This window comes from Galleria mellonella, unplaced genomic scaffold, assembly GCF_026898425.1.
Source record: "Galleria mellonella isolate WM207_F2 unplaced genomic scaffold, CSIRO_AGI_GalMel_v1 utg132, whole genome shotgun sequence".
Taxonomy (NCBI): Eukaryota; Metazoa; Arthropoda; class Insecta; order Lepidoptera; family Pyralidae; genus Galleria; species Galleria mellonella.
In genome coordinates, this window is record NW_026441989.1 from 1,420,688 (window position 1) to 1,445,075 (window position 24,388).

Here is a 24,388-nt window from a genome sequence, read left to right on the forward strand (position 1 = left end):
ATTTGTCGTAATCGTAACATGCGGTGTGAATGAACAGCAACAATAAGAGGCGACCGTTCGGCACACCATGTGAGGCGAGTGCCGAGTGCCGAGTGCGGAGTGCCACGACGGCCCGACCATTGATATCTTCATTCACACACCGGAAACATAAATCAACGTAGCGCGACGTACCTCGCTCGGCCGACCGGCGATTACGCTGCATAACTTCGACTTGCGATTACCCCTAGTATATTTGGATTCGATGTTATACTATGATTATGTTACAAATATGTGCCTGCACACGTCAGATGTTTTAATTTACGAATCTAATCTACGTGGGATTCGTCGATTTAGCTTCCTTTTCATCTCTCGCAAGCAGCGTATCTTTTGTTATTTGCATTTGTACTTTGTACCTGTTTCATAGCGAATGACACATCTTTAGTAGTAAATCCTTGTAGCGTAGAAAGACGAGGTCTCTGTTTCAGATTCCTTTTTGTCCAACGATTTGGTTCATCTTCTCAATGTGATCTGTCCATATCCGCTTCCGGCTATCTATTGCTAGCTAACTCTCTTTTGCTCTTCCTGCAATATCTTTAACTCATATCGTAAAAACCACACATTTATTTTCTACTGCATTATGGTTATTTTAATCAGTCTTTCCACCCGCTGTACAATTTCTTAATAGACTTTATCACTAAGAGTTTGAAAATCAAAGCCTTAACCAGGGGATAGTTTATAGTTTTGTAAGTATCATACGAATAAATATCTGTTTTCTGGAGTTCCGCCGTAATAGTATCATATGGCAATGAAATTACTACTGAAATTACAGTGTACTTCATATCATGCAATGATTATAACGGTCTATCATTAGGTGAGTCGTCAGCCGTTTGTTTTGCCGCAGGTTTAGACAAAAACTATAATTTTCGTTACATTCATTTATACGGATGATAGGACGAAGTATATTGGTGTAACCGTCTCGCGGTATGTCTGTTGCCGATGTTTGTACTCAATCTAGCAGAGTAGCGGCAATTATTAATAGACAAGCGGCACTATTTACAGTGAAAGTGCAGTGAGTCACGCGGCGTCGGAAATAGAGCTGCACAGCACAGAAGGCGTATAGGTGTGCGTTCTTTAGGAAGCGCGCGGTGGAGGTACATAGTTGACGCAGGAGTGACACGTTTCACGCGTGATGCGACGCGCCTTCACTTAGGCGTATTGTATGCAAGCTGCGAATGCGACTGACCGATCTACCTATTTCACATTGCTGAACAGAATACTTGATAGATATTTTGATTAATCATAGTTTACAAATTTATTCAACTACTACTTTTTATTCATTTTATCGTTTTCAAACCTAATGAGTAGATAGAAAGAGTCAAGTACCAACAGGTTGAATTCTTATAAATTTCACTTCATAATAATTCATAGTCAACATTTGTCTTGTCCTCTTCTCAGGTAGTATATGATACGATCTATATGATCGTACTGATTATTATAGTCGGTCTAGGTCTTTCTCGCTATCTTTAACATTCATATGTGAAAAAATACCAGAGACCATCCCAAAGCCTGTCAGTGCGGCTTGTCACTTAGCTTGTCTGAAATTCTGCCGTGGAAGTATACCTTTACTAGACTGTAACTTAGCCATTTATACCATAAAAATTGTGGATAAACTCAGTTCTAATTATTAATCTGTGGAGCAAGACTTTCTTGTTCCCGTGCAGCGCAGTACAACGATCTGTAATCAACTATGGATGGAACTAGTGCTCTTAGTATTTTAATTACTGGTCGTCAAAAGTTTCCCTATCATACCTTCAATTCCTAACATTTACTTTTGTCTATCCATTAGTCTATTCCTATTCTTTGATTGCAAGAACTATTTTCCTAGTTTACTAAACTAAAACTTCTTAGTTTATTTTGATAGGATACATATCCTATCGAAATATTTGTTTACCTTCGTTGTTACATTGATTTAGTTGGTGTAAATTCAATGTCAACTCGATTTATTTGTAAAATCGCTCGTACTTCCGCAAATAATATGTACCTACTTTTGTTGTTCGTGCCATTATTTTTATATTATCGCTATGCTACAGTTATAGTGTAGTGGGTGTCTACATATATAGTTTCATTCATTACTTCACTACAAATCTTAATCAATGATGATTGCAAACATGGCTGATGTAATAATACAGTTGTGTCATTCGTGTTTACAGCGATACGGATCATTACCCTGGTAAATGTTATATGAAGTATTTTTCTTTATGCCATTATATGAATTGTTGAAATGTTTAACATGTTAATGATGAAATGTATATCAGTAAATATTATTTTTTAGCTCGGGCTTCATACCAATTTCTTGTAAATTGTCATCCATATCGACAAAATTGACAGGGCTCTGATTACATTCATGTACTTTGATCCTTTAATCTAAACCTACTTGGTTCTACGTTCTAATTCATATTTTTTTATGTTATATAAAATATTTATAATTTTCCTGTCTTCGACTTAAAATTTTCTGCAACAATTTATGTTATCATCAAATTTTAAATCTTTAGTGTACAGTATTATTTGCTTCAAGTGTTAAGCGTTTATAAGATGTTCTCCGAAATGAGCAATCGCTGACGCACCCATGCAGTCACAAACAGGAAAAATAAAGAAAATATGCATTGTACAAGATTATAATCTTTTATAACTAGCTGTACGCTAGCTCGTTTATTTACTATATACTAATATAAACTTAAACCACAATTATTACGCCATTTTTTATACTTTTTTCATGCTTTCTATTGTCAAGTGTTTATTTTAAATAGCGTTTAAAAAATAAAATTTAATTATTTTGGAAATAATGTTTAAACTTTCTATAGCATATAAAATTTTGTCACTAATGTACCATCCGGTTTTCCATGAAGCTCTTATACCCGAACAGAGAAAGAAATTATAATAAAAAATTTTGTTCCTCAAAAGAAAAAGCAGCTCCAATCTATTTATATCAAGTTACTTTGATTTAAAAACTAAAATACTGAATCGAGTTCAATGATTTTATTTAAGATCTGTATGTATGTCCTTTCAGTTAAAAAAAGATTTTTCCAAATCAGTTTACAATTGATGGATTTATGAGGCAACAAACATAAAAAAATGCAACTGAATTGAGAATTCCTTTTTTGAAATCTGTTATTCTAGGTACTACATATACGTATATAAACTACAAAAAAGAAATTTAATGTGCAATTTAAGCTTCGTTTCGTTACGACTTTATTATAATATAATGATAAATAGTTCGGAAATAATGATATTATCATTTAAGTTTATAGCACTGATAGAATCATTAGAGCATAGTATTTATTATTCTTTACTTGAACGCAGCATATTTATTATGTGCAATTCATGTCTTATTTATGCCTCCACATACTTATATAATATACCTATACTTACTACGGTTGCGAATGCACCTACTGACGATTCTTTATATGTATGTATTTCGTTATCACCATCATCATATTTGCCTTTAATTGTCTATTGCTGAGCATAAGCCTCCCCATTGGGGGCTTTGCCAGTAGTTGCCACGCTTGGCAGGCGGATTGGCAACCGCAGTTAGGCTTTAGAGATGTTTTAAGTAGGACGCTGCTGCCCATCCCTCAGCCTCCTTAGTCGATTTTTTACGACAACCACGGGAAAGAAAGAGGTGACCTATTCTATGCCGGGACTACACGGCCATGTATGTATTTAGTGAATAATTATATGTTATAAATAGTGTTCCGTAACTACAATATGACACGATTATCCTCTATAAGATATATTTATTAAAAGTGAAATACCTTCTGCCCATTGGCCAATCACTAAATCTTCGAAACGATAAATCCTATATAAATATGGAATTTTATTTAGACGTTTTTTGTATGATATCGGCACTGTAAGCATCCACGAAGAAAGGTTCTTTAATTCTCGTGGCAACAGGAGAAAATATGTACGCGTGTTTCCTTCTAGTATTATTATAAACACGTCGTTTTTCCCTTTAAGTGAGGACGTACGATATGACAACTTATTCGTTTTCTTATACAAACACCTAAATCCTTCCTGAAACTTTGGTAACTTTACAAAATATTATCAAACGATTCCAAGTATTGTGTTAGATTGTGTTGCTTCTGGTTGATTTATCTATTTTTGTTTCCACTAGGTACTCGACTTTCAAAGTTGGTTCGTTATTGCTTTTTAGTCGAGTGCCTATTATTTGTTGCGGATGACTTTTTCCCCCTTTTGAGTGTAAACTAAGTACTTATAAACTCTAAAAATCACTACATTTGGAAACATTAGAGTGCGTTCATATGAATATAAATTTACAATACATACAAGAAAATCAATATGACTTCTTTTTTATGCAACTTAAAATTGCAAACAAGCTGACGGCCCACCTGATGGGCAACAGTACTATGAACATAAAAGAGCAGGTGTACTATGTCTTCCATGATACTCTTCATGCGCTGCCCTTCCCGAGGACTATGGTGTTATGCCCCTGTACCCTGTAATTTAATTGCCATATTACCGTAATATATATTATGACTATATATAACTACGTCCCATATACATCGAGGCTTATACAAGTTTTCTCTTCCACGATGATTGATGTGAAAGTTCAACAGCTTAAAATCCTCGATCCCATTTGCCATGTCAAACTTGTGCCAAACATTGTTTTCACCTCTTGGAGGAAATGTTAATAGGAAAATCATCTACATAATAAAATTATTTTTAGAAATGTAATTTTTAGATATATTACCTCTTTTACGTCTTTACCTGCAACCTGACGGGGATATACATAGATATATTAACTGGGATAAAAAGTAGCTTCACTCACAAATAAATTCACTTAGACAAATTTATAATATAAACAGGACTGACACAAAAACGAGGAAATTTGAAATTATTTTCTGATTAAGCGTTTGTCGGTTTAAAATTTCATGTGAAGACAACTGTAATTGTAGTTTAGTTTTCACAGTATTAAACTATATATGATTGTTATATCAATATAGTTAGATTTTTGTAAGACATCTATTGTCAAGTGTATTGACTCGACAACATATGACGTAAAATATAATTGTTAAAAATTCTCTACAAAATTAATTACGACAATTAATTAACACATACGAACAAAGTCGCGGGCACAACTAATATAAAATATATGTATGTACTCGTACAATATAAGTTGCATCACACTAAGTAAACAGTGGAGTTGAAAAAATCCTAATCCGTATTTTTTTGTCTTATTCAAAGTCGCATAATTACAAATTTGTATTCATAATTTGTTCTCGTAAAATGTCAGGGAAGAATTACATACAATTACGATTCAGGAATGTCGCGCCAAACGTATGTTAAAACGTCAGCACTAGAAAATATGACGTCAATAGAAAATTCTATGGTATTCTTGGGAGTGCTTATGCTAAACAAAATGAAACTTAATTGAACTTATGTTATACTAAATATTTTTTGTACTGCTTGAAATGGCAAACAAGTTGACGGGCTAACTTGATGAAAGGAAATAGCCGTCGTCTATAGACATGTATAATAACACCATGAGTATTACAGGATAATACAGTGCCGCCTATGACACTCCCTCGTCTATTGTCCTGAGCATATTTCTTATTACTTGCCATCTTAACCTTCATTCTGAAATACAATAACGTATGTTAAATTGCGTTGATATCTAATACCACTATTAGGGATTCATACATAAATATCACTACGGAAAAAGCTGCTCTATATATAAATTATTAGCTTTTTGCCAGTTACTTGGTAGGTGTGGATTTCAGAAGCAGGATAACCAATTAAATAGATATTTTCTAGACTACGTATAAAAATAAGATTACGAATAAAAATAAGACACCAGATTTTGAGTTAGGCCTTCAGTGATAGAACTGTGATGTTCGCATCCAATTTTTTTTTTTTTTAGAACAAATATTGTCTTGTTATAATTTTATTATATTAGTAAGGTTCAATGTTTCTTGATGACCATAACAATGGTTATAAGCTTCTTGACGCTAAATTGCCATGCTCGGTACTTTTCAAGCGACGTTCAAAAGATGGTGGTTTGGATATCTTTTTTGTGACGGTTACGTGTTTACGTCGCCAATTCTGAGTGATTTCATAATTATTTTGATAGGATTTACTCACATGTTGGTTCTATATTAATTTTGTGGTGATTGAAGTTTTTTTTTTTTGCGATACAAAATCTACACGCATTTCCGCGTTCTAAATTCGAATATATGTATTCAATATAATTGTGTGTGAAAAGTATCATGCTTCAACCGTAAATGCTTCTTTACGAAGCAGAATTTATTTGTGTTTGATTTTATGCTGTCCTCATTTTACTTTAAAAGGGAAGTTACTTGCCTAACTTTTCAACTCGTAGTGTTACAATTTATTTTTAAATTCATTATCAATTCAAAGACAACTACCTTTTTTTTTAGACTGTAAAAACGTCATCAATTATGGAGTCAACGTATCCCACGTTGACTCAATAATGTTTCCGAATGCTATCTACATGGTAGATACAAATGGGGGCTACAAAACCGACAAGCGGGTAGGGGAACGAATTAAATACATTTATTATTATTTAAATGACACGGATTATGTATGATTCTGTTTCCGATATGAATTCCAAGTATTGAAAAACTCTGAATTGATAAATTAATGAACTGCAGCTGCTTGGATTGTTAATGTGTTATTTGACGCATTCAATTGTCTATGTACATAGTCGTATGTCTGTATATGTAATATGTAATCAGAAAACTATTTTATTTCACAATGCTTATTTTTATGTGTACAAGGTAAAACATAAATCACTATCGTCTTGTTTGAGGGAATCTACTATCAGTAAATCTGAGCCTTTTTCTAAAGCAGCATGAATCAAAAATCGACAAAAAAATTTGTACATATTTTTTATTTGTAATATAGCCAGATTATAAATTAATAAAAATGGCAAAATGTTCGAAATATATGAGAAAAATGTTAATTTTTTTGGGAAAACACAAAGATGTTAATTATTTCATTCTGTATATATTACACCAACCAGAAGAATGGGATCATCTGTAGATTAGATAAATTCTATTTTAAAACTTAGAATTCTAACGTTTGTAGAATGAAAACATTTACTAGTTTTTTGCAGGTGCCACTGACCTGATTTTCACATTTTCCTTCAGAACTGACATATTTAGTGCATACGTCCGTTCCCGTTCCATACATTTCACCAACAGTGCCCATTTTTATCATTTTTGATAGCAAGAAGCGGACATATCGTGAACAAAACATTTTTTGGAGCGAGAACAATTTCGAATAATGCTCTAAATACCAACCAAATTATTGATATATATTTATATTTACATGTGGTCTAAATTTCGGACTTTTATCAGAAAGCAGTAGTAGGTAATTTACTTATTTGTTTAATCCGATTGGAGGGAATTTATTCCATTTTCAAGATCAAGAATATAGTTTTCCGTTGAAATTTCTTCATTTAAAGTTATATAACCTTTATATTGTTTGTTTGTTTTCTAAAACACTAGCTAACCGTCGTCACGCCGAAACAGATAATTTTATTTGTATATAATTATTTTGTTTATTTATTTATTCTTTATTGCACCATAAAACTTTGTACAAGTGGCGAGCTTAATACCATATGGCATTCTCTACCACCTAACCATTAGGTAAAAACAGAAAGCATATAAAGAGCGAAATATCAGATGTGTTGAAAAATATGTGACATAATTATAATAACATACTTATGTATTATATATATATATATATATATATATATATATATATATATATATATAATAGATTTTTATGATTTTTGATGACAACGTTTTAACACTGAGACATTTTTTATAACTATTTTACAAGTACATGTTTAGGGAAAGTAGATAAAACTTTATTTGGGAAATAAGTTCAGTGTACGATAGGGCTGATATACCTGAAGAAGGTAAAAGCCCTTAAAATAACAATAAAAAAGTACATGTTTTACTAAAACAAGGACGTGCACGAACATACAAATAATTTATAGAAAATATAATTCTAAATATATACGTTTAAATTATTATACAATTAATAAAGTCCAGAGATAGATGTTGGTTCACCACAATCATTAACCACAATGAAATAATTTAATGTAATTGTTAATATAGTCTTCGGTCAGAAATCATTAGGGGATAGGTATATAAAATATTTGAACCATAGAGTTTCAACAATCCTAAACTAAAAAAATATATATATTTACGGAGCCTCAACAATAATTCAACAGTGTACAATGCTATAATTACTCATATAATACTTATCATACTTCATAACAATATACAATCATCACCTCACCATCACCTGTGAAATATTAACAAACACATTGTAGTACTCATTGCACTGTCTGTCACAGTCTCATTGCACTTATAGTACATACGCATCACGCACGTGCATCACATCATGAGCGCAATAAAATGCATTCTACGTGATAGTTATGTAGGTACTTATTACTCACCATGTTTATCCGAACCTCGGCTATAACGAGCTGAATGACTGTAATTTTATAAAATTATCGTAAAACGTAAAAGTGACGCGGAATCCACCATTAACAACCAAGCCAACCGCTTTCCGTATCATGAAACTTTCGTTTGTTTGAAGTTCGTTTGAATATTCGTTTGGGCTGAGAAAGCTTTGCCTTATATTGTGTCGCCGGTCAAAGTAGTATTGCGGTGTCATGGTACGGGGTGGATTGGTGCGGGTGGAGAGGGGCGGAGGCTGTAGTAGCGGCGTAGTAAGCGCGGTGCGGGTAGCAGAGGAAGCTTGCCGCGTTCAATATTTTGTTAGTTCTGTACAAACGCCATGGTGAGAAAAATACATCGTTATCGATAAAAATACATATTACAAAACATCAAGTAGTTGACTTACAATTACATGTCGGGAATTCCTCTATACTGAAACGGTTATCCTAGGAATCCAGTATATAGTACTATGATTGGTCGGAAACTGGATTCAAGGGGTTCAACTTAAGGGTTCATCAGATTGTTTTTGGATAACAAATTAGGAACGTGTTAGGTATTCTAGAGTTTTGTATAGAAAGATTATGATAATCAAATTGAAGAAGAATGTATGTATATATATTATTAAATATAATGTTATTTTAAGTTTTGTCTAGTTCTAAATTGTCACTGTATTTACACCGTTCTACCCGTTGATATTGATACTCTTTTCCCTTTGAATTTGCTGGAAGAGAACACTTGCAGAATTAAACTCGATTTTGTACATTTGCTTTCTAGTGTTATGTTTTTGTATGTTTTATTAGCATGTACAATATCTTTAAATCTATATATGTAGTGAAATCTTTACAAGCATAAGAAAAGGTACCCAGACATAAATAACAGAAGTCAGAAATATTTGTTATAGTTATCAACATTTACAGAATTACTCATCGATAACTTATGTTTTATGAAATCCATTATTTTCCATAGATTTATGGATATGATGTTATAGAGATTCCCGGCTCTATGTAATCATCTGGATATCTATCCGGGTTCAATGTAAACTTCGGAGTGGCCTTGGTTCTCCTAGAGATGGAAAAGACAACAGCTCGCCCAGCAAACACGAATTGTTATTTTTAGGGAGGATTCAGAGTAAATTGTTTGACTGTTTAATACGCCAATTGATTTCTGTATTGTAATTTTCTTGTTCAGTAACAACGGGCACATTGGATGTATTTAAAACAGCCGCTGATCTTTCAAGTATAGATATAAGAGATTATTAAGAACATAATATGTAATGTATAATGTTTTTTTAGATCTATAATTGTATATATATAGCACATAGGGATTTTTGGCGCAATGTAAAGAAACTTTAAATCGAAACCTTAGTGGTACATGATAATACGATGACGGTATTAAATAAACAAAAACGAACTTTAAAGTCAGTTTTATTTTATTAATATTTACCTTAACAACACGATCGGCCGGTCTGCTAGACACATCTAAGGTATATAAAAAGGATGATACTGTCTGTATTGAAATAAATCTTTCGTGAATGTCAATTTACTCATTTGCATCTTCGTAGCAGTAAAATAGAGCTTTGGCGGATCTCCTTGGAGAATTTAAGCGGAAAGTTCTTTATCCACCTGTATATGTACTTTATGTTTGCAGGAACTATGGCAAATATAACGTTTTTTTGTATCGTACTGACGTTTTCCAATTTTAATGAGACTGGTACGCGTATCTTAATCATCTATTATTAATTGTACTCTATTAATTAGTTCAGATTGATTATTTATACTATGATTTCTTATGATTATTACACAATTAATTATGCTTATGATTATTAACACATTTGTTTGGTGGTAAATATTTTGCGAATTATATACTTTAATTTATAAAATGAACACACTAAATAGTTTTTATAACAGTCTTATTTCACATGAAATTAAACGTTTGATTACTGTTTCGTAGTGGTATAGAATTAATTGACTTTGTCATATAAAATTCTTTGGAACTTATTTATGAAAGTTCATGAAAATTAACACCTTATCATAATCGATAGCTTGTAGTAACATCTCTACCTTGTGCAAGTACAATAACATTCCTTACCTACTCTATAAATATCCGCTGGGCTGAGTGACCGAGGCTGGTGTGTCGAACGAGGTGCGGGGAGAGGGCTATGCGACGAGTTCATTTGCATCGCAATGCACTCGCTAGAGCCAGTGCATTGCGATGCATTTTGTTTTCTGAAAGGTTCTGATCATTATGCTGTAGTAGGTATCATATTGTCATCTGCTATTTCGCGCCCAATAGTTCCTTAATGTGAGATTACATCATTGTTTTTGTGGTTATAAACTAATGATTCTGTGATAAGTAATTGGTACTTAGATCAGAAGACGCATTTTAATAAAATACGCACTGAGTGTAGCAGCGTCAGTGGCGTGGCGTCCCATGTCATGCCGTATTGTTTACGGTACAACCGGCGCCATCTTGGCATTTATCCCTCCCGCGCTTTTCGCGTACATGCGCTCTTTGAGAGTTACCTCTCGCTTTCTCATCAAAAAGTGCGTGCAGGACCGAAAAATTTGGACGACGCAATAAAACGACCTTGCATTTCACTTCCTACACCTATACAGCGAATATTTATTAACGCAACATCTCACTCCTACACCTAATTGGTCTTCTAAGCTCCATACTCAAATAAACCTTTCACTTCACATTTACAATACAAAAACGGACTTGAATTCCTTTCTCGACGTCACGTACATAATATATGTTGAGTTTTACCCAGTATTTTTATTGTCCTGTCTTCCGAGAAGCAGGTCTATAGGCAGGTAACTTGTATGTAGCGACTCTACATACAGTGGTAGGAATTGGGCCGCGGTGAGCATAAAGTATTATGTAGTTAGACATACTTTTGCGTTTTCAATCCACAGGTACGGACACAGGTCGGCGATCATATTGTATTTGCTTTCCCACACAACTATTTCCTACACGCAATTAAAATACTCATCTCCTACAACATGTAATTGATGTTTAAATTATTATGTATTAAAATATAACCAGATTTTTGCTAAGTCCGTACGAACTTTTTATCTTAACCAAGTAACAATTTTACGCTATTTTTCTGTTTAGATGTTTAATAAAAACCTGTATGTGATTTTGCGTTTACTTATTTATTAGTTTAACATTAAATTATAAAAAATAAACCTTACTATGAAGTATTATAATAGATATTTACTGTTTGTGGAATTCATTCATAAATTAAAATCATTGATTACCCATTGGGTTTTGATCTTTTGGGTGAAGATGGGTATGATAATGTGTTATTTGTATTACCTACATGTTTTTATATAAATGGTCATAAAAGTCGGTGAAGTCATAGTAGAACACAATAAAGAACAAAATAACTTCCCCATGTGGTCGCTCACGGAATTGCTCCGTGGGAGGTCATTAGCGGCCAATAATCAACTTGTCCGCGAAAACAACAACAAACTAATTAATTTCATACATTGTATTGTACATGTGTTCGAGACGAAGTCGTATTAATAACAATGTTCTCTAATGTTCTATGTCTGATATTTTTTAAAGAAAATGTATCAGAAATATATGACCCAGTCAGTGTACATAATAAAAACATAATCTAAATCGTATTCGAATTTAATAAATCTTTTTGTATAATTTTGCATTTTGTGACATAACATAAATTTCTAATATAATAAACATTTGCAATATAAATTGACATTATAAAAATGATGTGTGAAGATCACTAAGTAACCGTTAAACACGTGAAATTTTAAAAATTAATATAAATTTCTGAATAACAAGAACATAATCAAAAGTTACAAACTTTGAAGATTCACAATAAACTTATGTTATAAAAGTATAAATATTATACTTCATGAAATATATATTGAAGTGAATTGTTTTAAATATATTTCTGAATAATAAATATTTATTTAACAATATATGCAATGATTTCTATAATTTTACATGGTTTACAATTTACATGTTTTCGTTCTCATTTTTACGTATATGATACACGTGTATGGCACAAGATTTAAAATAATCCTATAAAAATAATCAAAAATATTTTTGTGCCAATAAGCTATGTCACTTAGTGAATTTTTTTAGCTACAATACAATTAATGACTGGGCTCAAAACTAAACATCTTCTTTTGAATATAAATTGATGCCTATTTATCGATTCACATTTAACATTTATTTGTTAAACTAAGCTATAATCCGCGGCTTAGCCCGCGTGAATGGAATAAAAAGTGTACCAAATTCCATTCATATCCGCTTGCCGTTGCGTATGCGTGATTCAGTAACGAATATCAAAGGCCGAGTTACCATTCCATTTTCATGCATAAAAAAACCGTGTAAACATCCATACATCTTCTCTAAATGTTTCTTTTCATAATATTTTGAGTAAGGTGGTTTTTCCGTATGGTGATGATTAAGAATACAATGGTAACAGAAAATACGTCAAATATACAATATGCTAGTGCAAAAGAAAGAAACACTATTCCAAATTGCCTATCTAACATGTTAACAGGCTAATATCCTTCAAATCTTCCTTTTATGAGAAAAGATCTATCTGAAGCATTGAGACGGTGAATGATTAGAAAGTTAGTAGTAGTTCCTACTCATACATGCTGTTTTGCTGTAAACAGTAGTCTATGTTTTGTTTCAATCTGCAGATAGAATTCAATCCCCAACACAGCAAAAAATACAAGATTTACTTTTCGATACAAAACTAACATTTAAAAGCATCATCAATTAAAATAATAAAAAAAAGTTATCGTCGCGCGAAGCGTCCATGAGTGGATTTGAATACTTAATGAAAAAAAAAATTGAATAATAATTTCGTACCTGTGTTTTGTAACAAACTTCACCAATTGGATACAATTTGTTTTAATTCTATTTTTATTCTTTGATTGGTTATATTTTTTTTATATGTATCTCCGTACAGTATGTAGCATATATTCTGTCATGTACATTGTTCATTTTAAAAGACCATTAATTTGCCTCTTTTAATAGTATAAAAAGTATTCTAAAAATAACATAAGCCGTATTTATTGTTGCAGTATGTCCATCCATGGATATCAGGACATACCCTGAGAATATGGAGAAACTCCGAGGGTGTCGAGTAATTGAAGGGCAGCTCAGCATAGTTCTGATGGAACGTGCCAACCCTAGGACCTTTGAGAATGTAAGCTTCCCTGAACTTAGGGAAGTCACGGAATATATCAAGATTTATAGGTACGTAAACTTACCCACTACTTACTACACTACGTCAAGTAATCAATGTTTATTTACATAAAAAAAAATATATGGCCATTATAATATCTTAAATCGAATAGTGTTTTGTTTTGACATAACACCAAGTATAAATCCATGTATCGTCTGTCGACTCGCCCCTATATATCTTGGGATTAGTTAAGTTTGTAAACGGTGTTTAACAACATCTGAGAACATTCACTGACTTAAACTCACGACCACTGTTTTTTTTTTTAATGAGCAGAAACGATAAATTAATAAGAAAAGTCGACAGCTATTAAATATAATAAGATTAATAACCTAGTTAATAGGTTATAGTCACAGCTGGTGATGATTTGTTCAAGGTTTGCAATGAATGGATATTTGGTTTTTATTTTTTTTAGATTTTAGTTCCATGGACACAGATTTTGCGTACAATGATATTATATCTGGGGTTATTTATTTAGATTATTATTTCGGTTTTTATTAGACATACAAATACCAAAATTTCCTATAGGTTATAATAGACACCATCACAATATTCACCGTACAAACTTTAGCTTTTCCAACTAATAGTCGTCGCTTTGTATCCAGGAGTATAGCATGCTGTGGGTGACATAACTGACAAATCATTAGAATTATAGAAAAAGTATTACTGAAACTTACGGAACATCAGATTGTGAAAAATGCCACTCACGATTGTCTTCGACTCTAAAAAATCTCGCTCTTTTAGAATTAAATCTGCCAATATGTCAACTGTCACTCGCACCATGCTGCAAGCTGCAACGTACTATAAATATTCTGAGATTGGTATCTGATCTTAAATAATACAAAATCAATTTGCAAAGAACGAAAGTACTGAAATAAGATTTTTCTTAACCTGTATGGTCAACTATAAAAAATTCTAGGGTATACTAGGGTTGGATGCTAGGTTCTGTTCAATCCTATTTTTTTTGCTACAAATAGGTTGTAAAAATTTTATAACATTTTATGAACAAAGTCCATTTGATTTAGTTTATAAAAAGTTATAAAATTTTTAAATGATATTTTTTATATTGACATTGAATCTTCAAGATATTTCTATTCACATATATCCCGCTTTTTTATTGACTGGCATGACTTGATATATTTTTTTTTATTTCAGAGCGAAAGGTGTGCGGAATCTAGGTGACTTGTTCCCAAACCTCACAGTGGTGCGGGGCATGCGCCTCTACAAGGATTACGCTATTGTCATATATGACAATGAACACCTCGAGGTAAAAAAATCTCTCTGACCATAGAAAAACTTTATGTTCTTTATATGTACGGCAGATTTATTCTGTATATGGTACGGCAGAAAGGTTAACGGCCCGCCTGATGGAAAGTGGTAACAGTACTATGGGCATCATAGAATGCACTGCAATGTTCATGGTCTACCACATGTATTTCAGTTCCTAAGTACTAAGGTGTTATATTTCTGTACTCTACAATTTCAGTAGTAGTGGTTATTTTCAGTCCATGAAAAACGGTAAAATAGTTGTGGAGAAATATGACCTCGCACTTTTCAAATTAATCAAAATAACATATTACACAGCGCCATCTAGCCCCAAACTGAACAGGGCTCGTACAGCTCATTTAGCTATCTTTTAGAGAAACGTGTTTAATCTGGGGACTTACTGTCACTTTCCATCAGGTGAGATAAGTTCAAATATCAACCGATCGTCTAATTAAAACATCATCATCAACATATCAGCCCTTAACCATCCACTGCTGAACATAAGCCACCCCTTGGGGGATTTTGGCAGTAGTTGCCCTTCTTGGCCAGGCAGATTGGCAACCGCAGTCAGGCCTTAGAGATGTTTTACGAGGGACGCTGCTGCCCATCACTCGCCGCCCCTTGTCGACTTTTACGATACCCACGGGAAAGGAAAGGATGGATTCTATGCCGGGACCACACGGGCATTATTAATTAATAATTATAATTAATTAAATCATATATGAAAAAGAGAAATGTAGGTTTTAATTTGTTGTTTGTTTCTTAATGGTGGTATCTATCGAGGAATTAAAACGTACCAGGAATTTTAACCCATTATCGCATCGGACGATATCTAAAAAGAGCAAAAAAGCCGGCCTCGAGCGTTTCGACCTTTAAATTCTATCGGAGTGATGAAGTATCTTAATTTTTGTTACACAGTAAATAAATGTGTTTTCGTATTGAGATAAGAAATATAAAACGAAATCCAGTCTGTAGTTGGGCTTGGTTGTTTATATATATACTCATAACTGTGATACTAGTTGGGGTGGTGAGAGGTATTTTACCTATATTACGATTGTGGCGGCCTTATCACTAGCCCACAGTTCACCAAGCATATTTAATTTAATATGACCTCCCTAATTTATCTACTTTATTAAATTTATTTGAAATCCGAAGATTGATGGGAAATTAAAATTTTTATATAAAATATTGTCAATGACATTCAAATTTACGACCACAGAGATATTTTTTCAATTCTGATATTAAACTACTAGCTTAGAATGTAAATGATGATCATCAGAGAACATAAATTAATGATTTTAGTATTTTGTATGCAGTCGCTGGGCCTCAGATCGCTGTCGAGAATAGAACGGGGAGCTGTACGGATTCAACACAACGACCAGTTATGTTATACGGACACTGTGGACTGGAGTCAAATCATCGCAAAAGATTTGGACAACGTATTTATCAGGGTGAGTAAGCTTTAATCGGTCTGCAGAATTTACATAATATTGTTTTGATGACTCAAGCTGATGTATTCCGCAAATAACGGTACTCCTACTCGTGACTTTTCCTACATACGCCAAGATAAATCGAAGCGTTTATTAAATTATTAAGATACTTGGAGAATAATTGATAGAAATTAATGCACTGCTCTTCTAGAAGTAGGCGACGATTATTTAGCCTAAATAGCATAACTGAATATCTATTGTATTGTATTCATTTACAAAACGGTATACTATCACTTTTCTTTCTATAATATTACCAGGATCCGTCCTTTAATAAAATCTCCCTTTTTTGCTCTTCTTATACATGTTTTATGTGAGTTCGTTGATAATTAATATCTTGTATTATGCCATCCAATCCAACTAATGCTTAAGACGGTTGCGAAGTCATCTCCAAAGGATAGACTTAGGTCTCAAGCCATTTTCTGCTGAAGTATTCCTGTCTTTGGCGTACCACATGGTTTAATTGTTCTTTCTATTCTTTATACTATCTTTATAATTACGAACACGAAACCTGTTTTGGATGTACTTGTTGCGTATGCTATTACACTGCGTTGCAACTATTCTTTCACCTCGTGCCGCTTCACAATGTGGCCTGGCGTGACTGTAACATACTCACCGATCTCATAAGAACCTCTTGAAATGGATGTTTTTCAAACGGGATAGCAATCGGAATACTTACTGCAAATTACCGACTATAAACTACAGGCTTTTAGAAATTTCCTCCGATGAATTTTGATTATTATATTATACAGGTTTGAGATAATCAGCATTCCTTTAGGGAAGCTTTCTATCAGTATAACGTATAACTAATATTTTCCCCCCAAAGAAACATAGGTCGAGAAACGATAATGATCATGATGATGATAATAAACTTGTAACACGGTGAGTCCAGCTGTCGTATGGGAAGCTGAATAATTTTTGTCTTTTTTTAAATCTATTTATCTTTGACAAAATGTTCAGTTTCACACTTCCTTAAAAGGACAGTAATAATTCTGTATGTGAGTTTATGTATAAGAGTAGTCTAATATTTTCGCATCGAAATCTTTTTTATTCCCACACATAACAATATAGTGTCCGAAAAGTCATAAAAGAGCGTTATATTATTTCATTGATAGTAATAATTGTGTGTTTAAATTTATTTGCATTTCTTTTTGTTATGAATACGTCCGGTGAAATTATATTAGGAATTTAGGAAATATTTCACGTAGTAATAAAGACAATTAAAGGAAAGGAATAAAAGTTTGTTTTGATAAATTAATGTATCGTATAAACTGTGTTTTTTTGTTATTTAACATAACACATTAAAGAACATGATAATTTTTGCCAAATTCTAAGATCTTTTAAGAGTCCATTAAAACAAAATGCATGCTTTTAAAGATACGTTGAACCAGTAAAATTCAATCTTTTTACCAAAGAAACATGGGTTGAAGAATGACAAAAAATTTTAGACGTTCCATAATAAACACGGTGCACCCAGCTGTTATGTAATAATAGGACCGAGTTGTTAAATTTCTGTCCTAATACATTAATACACATATTTAATAGCATAAGTAGATATAGTTTTACCTGATAGCTAATGGCTTAAATTTTACTCTATACAGTAAAATCAAACTTTATCCAGTAATGCAACGTCTTATGGCATGTTAGTCCTATTAGATAAAACAACCTCTTGTTTCTGTTGGCCTCTATGCTAATTTCTACTTTTGGTTCAACCTTATGGAATATTTCCGTAGTTGGTTACCATTATTCATCTATTTAATGTTGCCGCAATGTACCTACTGTTTTGATTTCTTTCACGTCAAACTGCACTTTAATTACAGATATATGGGGTGTAAAAAACATTAATTATTTTAAACATAACACTAAGGATCATATGTAACCTCAATTAGATGATTTTTTATTGATTAATTGAGGTCTTTAATGCGATATTAGAAAAAAATTGTGCGGAATTGATGTATGTGGATTGGGTACAGATGAACTATATTTATTTTTGTTATCCATGAATTACAAATTCACATCATTACAAATTCTGTGTTATTTTTATTAGGCAATTACAAAGTGGCATTTTTATTAGGCAGAGTTGTGTGTGACTTGGAAATATAAGAAAGTTAATGCAATAATTTAAAGATTTTATAACACCTGACAAATGTTTTTATTAGTTGCAATTGATGGGGTTCACATTATAATTTATAGTGTCCAATGTGTAAGGACAACATTATATCCTTAAGTATATAGGCTATTGATATCTTCTATATATACGTACTATTTACAAAATAATTGTAATTTGTATAGCTATTTACATAACCTAGAAACTGGTGCATATTATACGCCGTGCACCTAGATGTCTTTGTAAATTGGAAGGTCATTTTAAAATAAATAATAGGCAAATACGCAGATAAGTCTTTGAAGGGAGTGTAAAGAAGAGTTCTCATATGTCCTATAGGACGCGAATAAAGAGTTTCATATGATAAATATTTTAATTATATAGGTAATTTTTGGTATACAATCTATCATCCCCCTGAGATTAAATTGAACTTTTTTTTCGTACCGCATTAGCTGTTAGCCGCAGATACCCTTTACAGCTTCACCGAGCGCGTGTAAAATGAACATCTTTTATGAATAACGCTAAATAATGGTGGTGGTCACTATTAAGGTGTAACAGCTTAATCCTCAGGGGTGATACATCCTGAAGACTAAGATGTCTGAATCTGTACTGGCTATTGTTTATATTACAGACACTTAACGCGATAATGCATGTATTGTTTCTTCGCCTTAAATGTAAATACAGGTGCGACGTGGTACAAACTTAGAGATACATTGATTATCTCATATGTATATTCTGCTTCTGATAAGACTAAAAAATCATTGCATAAGACTACAATTACCAATAGTTTTCTATACTTAAATATTTTTATATACTTGAAGACTTATGTAATAGCTGTTAGGGACTTCGTACGGGCATGTGGTCAGTAGATATTACGATTCTGGGCCAATATAATGTGGCGCATATTGCGCGAACCGTGGGACTTCTTTGTTATTAGTTTTGCACCATATCGTCTATGCTTACTTACACTAAATATGGTCAATTCCGCAAATGAACATGTCTGTATAAATAACAGATTGCAAATGTACAAATAACATAGTTGACAATGTAAAGGATATAATTGCTTCCTAGTAACCTCATCTTAAGGGAATTAACATCATATACATAGAGTTTGTTAAAAGATTTTAGCCTCTATTTTCAATTTAAATTGTGCTTAAGTATATGCAATTATTTATTTATCTAAATGGCTAAAACTTTTTATTATACGTTACAGGTTAGAAAAACAACATAATAATTGTTAAGATCCAATATTGTATCTTAACATTAAATATTTTTTATTCTAAAACCATAAACTAACAATGTAAATTTTGTATATGGAAACACTAATTAATGTAGCATTGCAACACGGCGATCTGTTTCCGTTCGCTCTTCCTCCATCAACTTTCATACGGGCCACTGTTAATTTCTCATTCTTGTAGATAAAATTAATTAATTAAAACAATTTCAGCGCATTTTGATTCCAACAATAGTAAATAAATAGTAAACCGATGAAATTTTATTCAAAATAAATATATGAAATTCTAACAAATAGACGTGCTTTTTTGTTGTACTATAGAAATCTTATACTTTCACTAATATTATTTGAACAACATAAGGAAAGAAGATGTATTTAACTTATTTATTGCAGTCAAACTACGACCCTCGGCTATGCGGTCTGTGTCCAGAAGCGCAAAGTCGGACCGTGGATCATCCGCAATCTTCTTCGATGTGTCCTACCGACGCTTCGGGCACTCTGCTCTGCTGGGATGACAAACATTGCCAAAAAAGTGAGTGCGTTTTATTCTTCTTAATTTTTCAGTAATATGGAATATAATTGAAATCTTTAGCATCGTTTAAGGTAATATTCTACCTGTGACACTAAATATTTTTCTCCAAAATATATGAGTCAAAAATGATGAAAATTTTTGAGTCTTCTATTTCTCGTATAATCACATCGCGTCTATTTGATAATATGGGAGGTTCAAAACTTTTCGACCCATGTGTTTTTAAGAAAAACATTCATTTTCACAGTACCTTAATTGAATGCCACCTGTATTCGATTTCACCCCGTATACATAGAAATAACCAATATTAGCTGTAATAACAAACCCGGTTCTCAATCAAACGTAACCCTGTAGGCAATCAATTATATCAATTTGCTTTTTTATTGTTAAACGTTTTGTTTTGTAAGCACATATTATTTTATTATAATAACTACCGGTTTAACTTACGTATAATTAGATCAAGGCAGTTAGACTAGTTTCGGGATCAATTCATGACCCTTAATCATGAGCGGCTGCGAAGTAAGTGAGAGCCTGACTGCGTACCTCGACCCACTGAGCTGAGCGGGGGCTGTCGGTGCTCGCGGCAGACTTTGTTTTGATGCGGAGTAGTCTTCAGGAGAACTTTTATGTCCATTGAGGTGGAACAATGTTGTATCTTGGAATGCATACAAATAAAAATAACGCGTCTCTATAATATGTTACTCTGAATATTGCAAATGTGAAGGTTTCTATAGATGTAGTTTGAATCATTGTTACTCAATCACACTCCAACAACTGGGGTAAAGGGATTGTCTATATTAGGATCTTAACAGACCCATTGCTAGCATTATACTCTATTAGGTTGACCTCCACCAGCCAAACGTGGCAATTACTGCAAAACCCGCCTTATGAGAGAGGCCTATTCTCAGCAGTGGTCAGTTGACGGTTGATACGATGAGGTCGACCTTCACGCAAGTCTCCCTTTAAACCGTCGGGTTAATCCTTGTGGAAGTCTTCACGATGGGTCAACTGACCTGCTTCATTTTCACCTATATCTCTCATTGGTGCTTCGTATATACTGGTATATACCAATAGTAGACATAGGCGCGGTTACCATTCCATTTTCACCCATTAAAAAAACCTCAAACAACTGAATTGATTTAAATTTTGCTACATAGATAAATGCATTCTTTCCGAATTAACACATATGTTACTTATATTCAAATTTACACAAGCAAACCCGCAACTTAGAGACAGTTGTAATAGGCCTTTAGAGAAATAGACGTAACATAATGTATAATATGTACCATTTCATTTTTTTTAATGCATATATTGTACGGCGTCTCTATAATTCAAACTACCATCTAATACTGCTTGTCTTGACTTGGCTGTCGCCCTCTGGTGTCAACAGTTTCTAGATTTTATTATACACAAGTCAATCAAACCAACAGAAAAGTACAAATGGATTACAACATACAACAATTTTTTTTTTCGGGATAATATTACTTTGTTTAAGCCCTGTACGACACGTGTGCGTTGTAGTATAAAATTTTTTGGGACTTTGAGGATTATCCGTAATAAGATTAAAAGCAAGGAAATTTTTTTCATGAACAAAATTTCCCTTAGTCTGCGCAAGTCATTATAATTGTTAAGGCTATTTTAAAACAAAATATCCCTCACACAACCATGATCGTTACTAGTTCATATTTATATTATTTTTTTACTATAAATGTGTTGCCAGAAATAAATTCTTCTATATCTCAAATAACTACGAAAATTTATGAATTAAATCGATACATTGTAATTCCATATTTTTATTTCATCATCTCGTTATGACCTTGATAAATATTATCTTGTCATAATTGAAATATCCTGGTATATCCCAATGAAAATAGTAATATTTAATGGTAATCTTATTTATAAAAAAATAAATTAAAATAAAGAAATGGCAACACTTCGTAACTTAAAAATTCTATTTTTTCTTAGATAGTGTTATGTTTAACTGTTTTATTAAATATTTCAACAAGGAAAACGTTTAACGTGATGATGGCATAATGGGTAAAATTGGTTCTTTGGGATATTAAAAAAAAAAAAATTTACTGGTCTGTCTGAGATTTGACATTGACTTAAGTGGTTACTGGTAGAACACTATTTAACGAGTAGAAAGCCGACCTTAGTATACTTGGTGCCAAAGTGAAATTTAATGCGATCTTTTACTAATCTTAACGCCAATCTTACGTCTTGGCGGCCTTTTTGAACTTCAGCGTCCACGAGCGCCGTCCTACCGTTCTCCGCCCCAAGGCCGGTACTGGATAGATTGATACCATCGTGGTACAAATTTTTATCGTAAAGCAGCCTTGCCTTCAATGTGAAAGCAAGATGACTAGTGTAATATCTTAGTTCTCAGAAGTGGCAGCCATGTTTACTACGTATGACATATAGGCACCTTAGATCTACAGGTTCACAATACGCAATTAATCACAAATTTAGTCGTCACTCGTTTAAGAAACTGCAAATGAATATAGGATTTCAATCCATATACCTACAGGTACGAGTGTTACAAGCGGAGTTGACTTAATAATTAATATTTAATTAAGTAATTCCCGTAGTAATAATATAAAATTCATTTAGTAAAATTAACTTGTTGTTGATATCCGTACAAATAAATTAATTGACTTTTATTTTGTTTATTTTTTTAATAAAAATAGGTGTAAATATAGATAACTTGTTTTTTAAAATAACTTGTTAAAATAAAACAAATGTTTCTAAAAAAATAACAGTTTTTGCTTTTCGTGACAAAGTGTGACATATTAAGCTGCGATTATGTCAAACTGCATAAATAAAGATTTGTGATTATGTCAAACTGCATCCATAACGAGCTGCGATTATGTCAAACTGCAAACATAACGAGCTGTGATTATTTCAAACTGCAAACATGACGAGCTGCGATTGTGTCAAACTGCAAACATGGCAAGCTACGATTATCTCTAACTATATACATAGCAGGCTGCGATTATGACAAACTGCATACGTAGCAAGCTGCGATTATGCCATATTACGTATATGACGAGCTTCAGTTATGTTGGATTGCGTAAATCTTTTTGCCCGTAACCTGATGCGTACGTGACACTGGGCGTGTATTCTGTACTTCGGATGATACAGTTTTAATGAGGTGGTCCATCAACTCGTTTGCTATTCTCAGTACAGCACAACGCTTTTATTGCCTTATAACAATTAGACTTTATTGGGGTTATGTCTAAACATGTTTCGAATTGTCAATAATGTCACTATGATAAAGTTCTAAAGTGTTTACGATGTGGACGTGACCGGTTGATAATTATTATACCGTGTGAACAGTATGCCCGAGTGCGTGTGGCGAGAGCGGCTGCATGAATAACAGGACGTGCTGCCACCGGAGCTGCCTCGGCGGCTGCAACGGCCCCACGTCCAGGGACTGTTTCGCCTGCAAGCACTACTCCTTCAAATATGGCAGCGAGCGCACCTGCGTGGAGAACTGTCCCCGCGACACTTACAAGGTACGAGCGACGTCCATACATAAACAAACACACCTTACAGTCGGTTTTAATGCGAAGAACTTAATGAAATACCTTTTAATTAAGTTGTATTAAAGAACAAAGTTTTGTTGTGTTGTCATAGAAACGTTCCTTATTAAAATTAATAATATATTGTGACATTTAATCAGTTAATCAGTCTTTGATTTGATCTATTACTGGACATCAGCACACTGTCTTAAGAACGACTTATTTACTCGTTTGTTTTCTTTTAAGTTTTGTTGAAACAGACTATAATGATTTTGGCTACAGATACGCATTTGCTGGTGCATACATGAGATAGTATGAGAGAGCAACGTCTTGTTTTTCTATGTACGGGCAGTAACGAAAACATACCTCACATGATATGTCTGTTTGTTTATAGTCTGTTTTATTAGAATTTAATTAAAATGCAATTAAAGTAATAATTGATTCGACCATAAGACACTCTGCTGATGTCATATTTAAAACTAAGTGGAATAATTACATAATTAAATAAACGATGTGTTTATTTAT

The 24,388-nt window shown here is 33.0% G+C and overlaps 1 protein-coding gene across 3 annotated transcripts in view; it reads left to right on the top strand.

The window, feature by feature from the left end:
• LOC113518181 (insulin-like receptor) overlaps positions 1-24,388 on the top strand; it is a 115,616-nt gene that overhangs the window by 69,816 nt on the left and 21,412 nt on the right. For all 3 annotated transcript variants that reach the window (XM_031913073.2, XM_026902981.3, XM_052903104.1), the window contains 5 exons: positions 13,562-13,736; positions 14,878-14,989; positions 16,305-16,439; positions 20,207-20,345; positions 23,679-23,857. In XM_031913073.2, the coding sequence (XP_031768933.1) occupies positions 13,562-13,736; positions 14,878-14,989; positions 16,305-16,439; positions 20,207-20,345; positions 23,679-23,857 (740 nt within the window). The remainder of the gene's footprint in view (positions 1-13,561; positions 13,737-14,877; positions 14,990-16,304; positions 16,440-20,206; positions 20,346-23,678; positions 23,858-24,388) is intronic.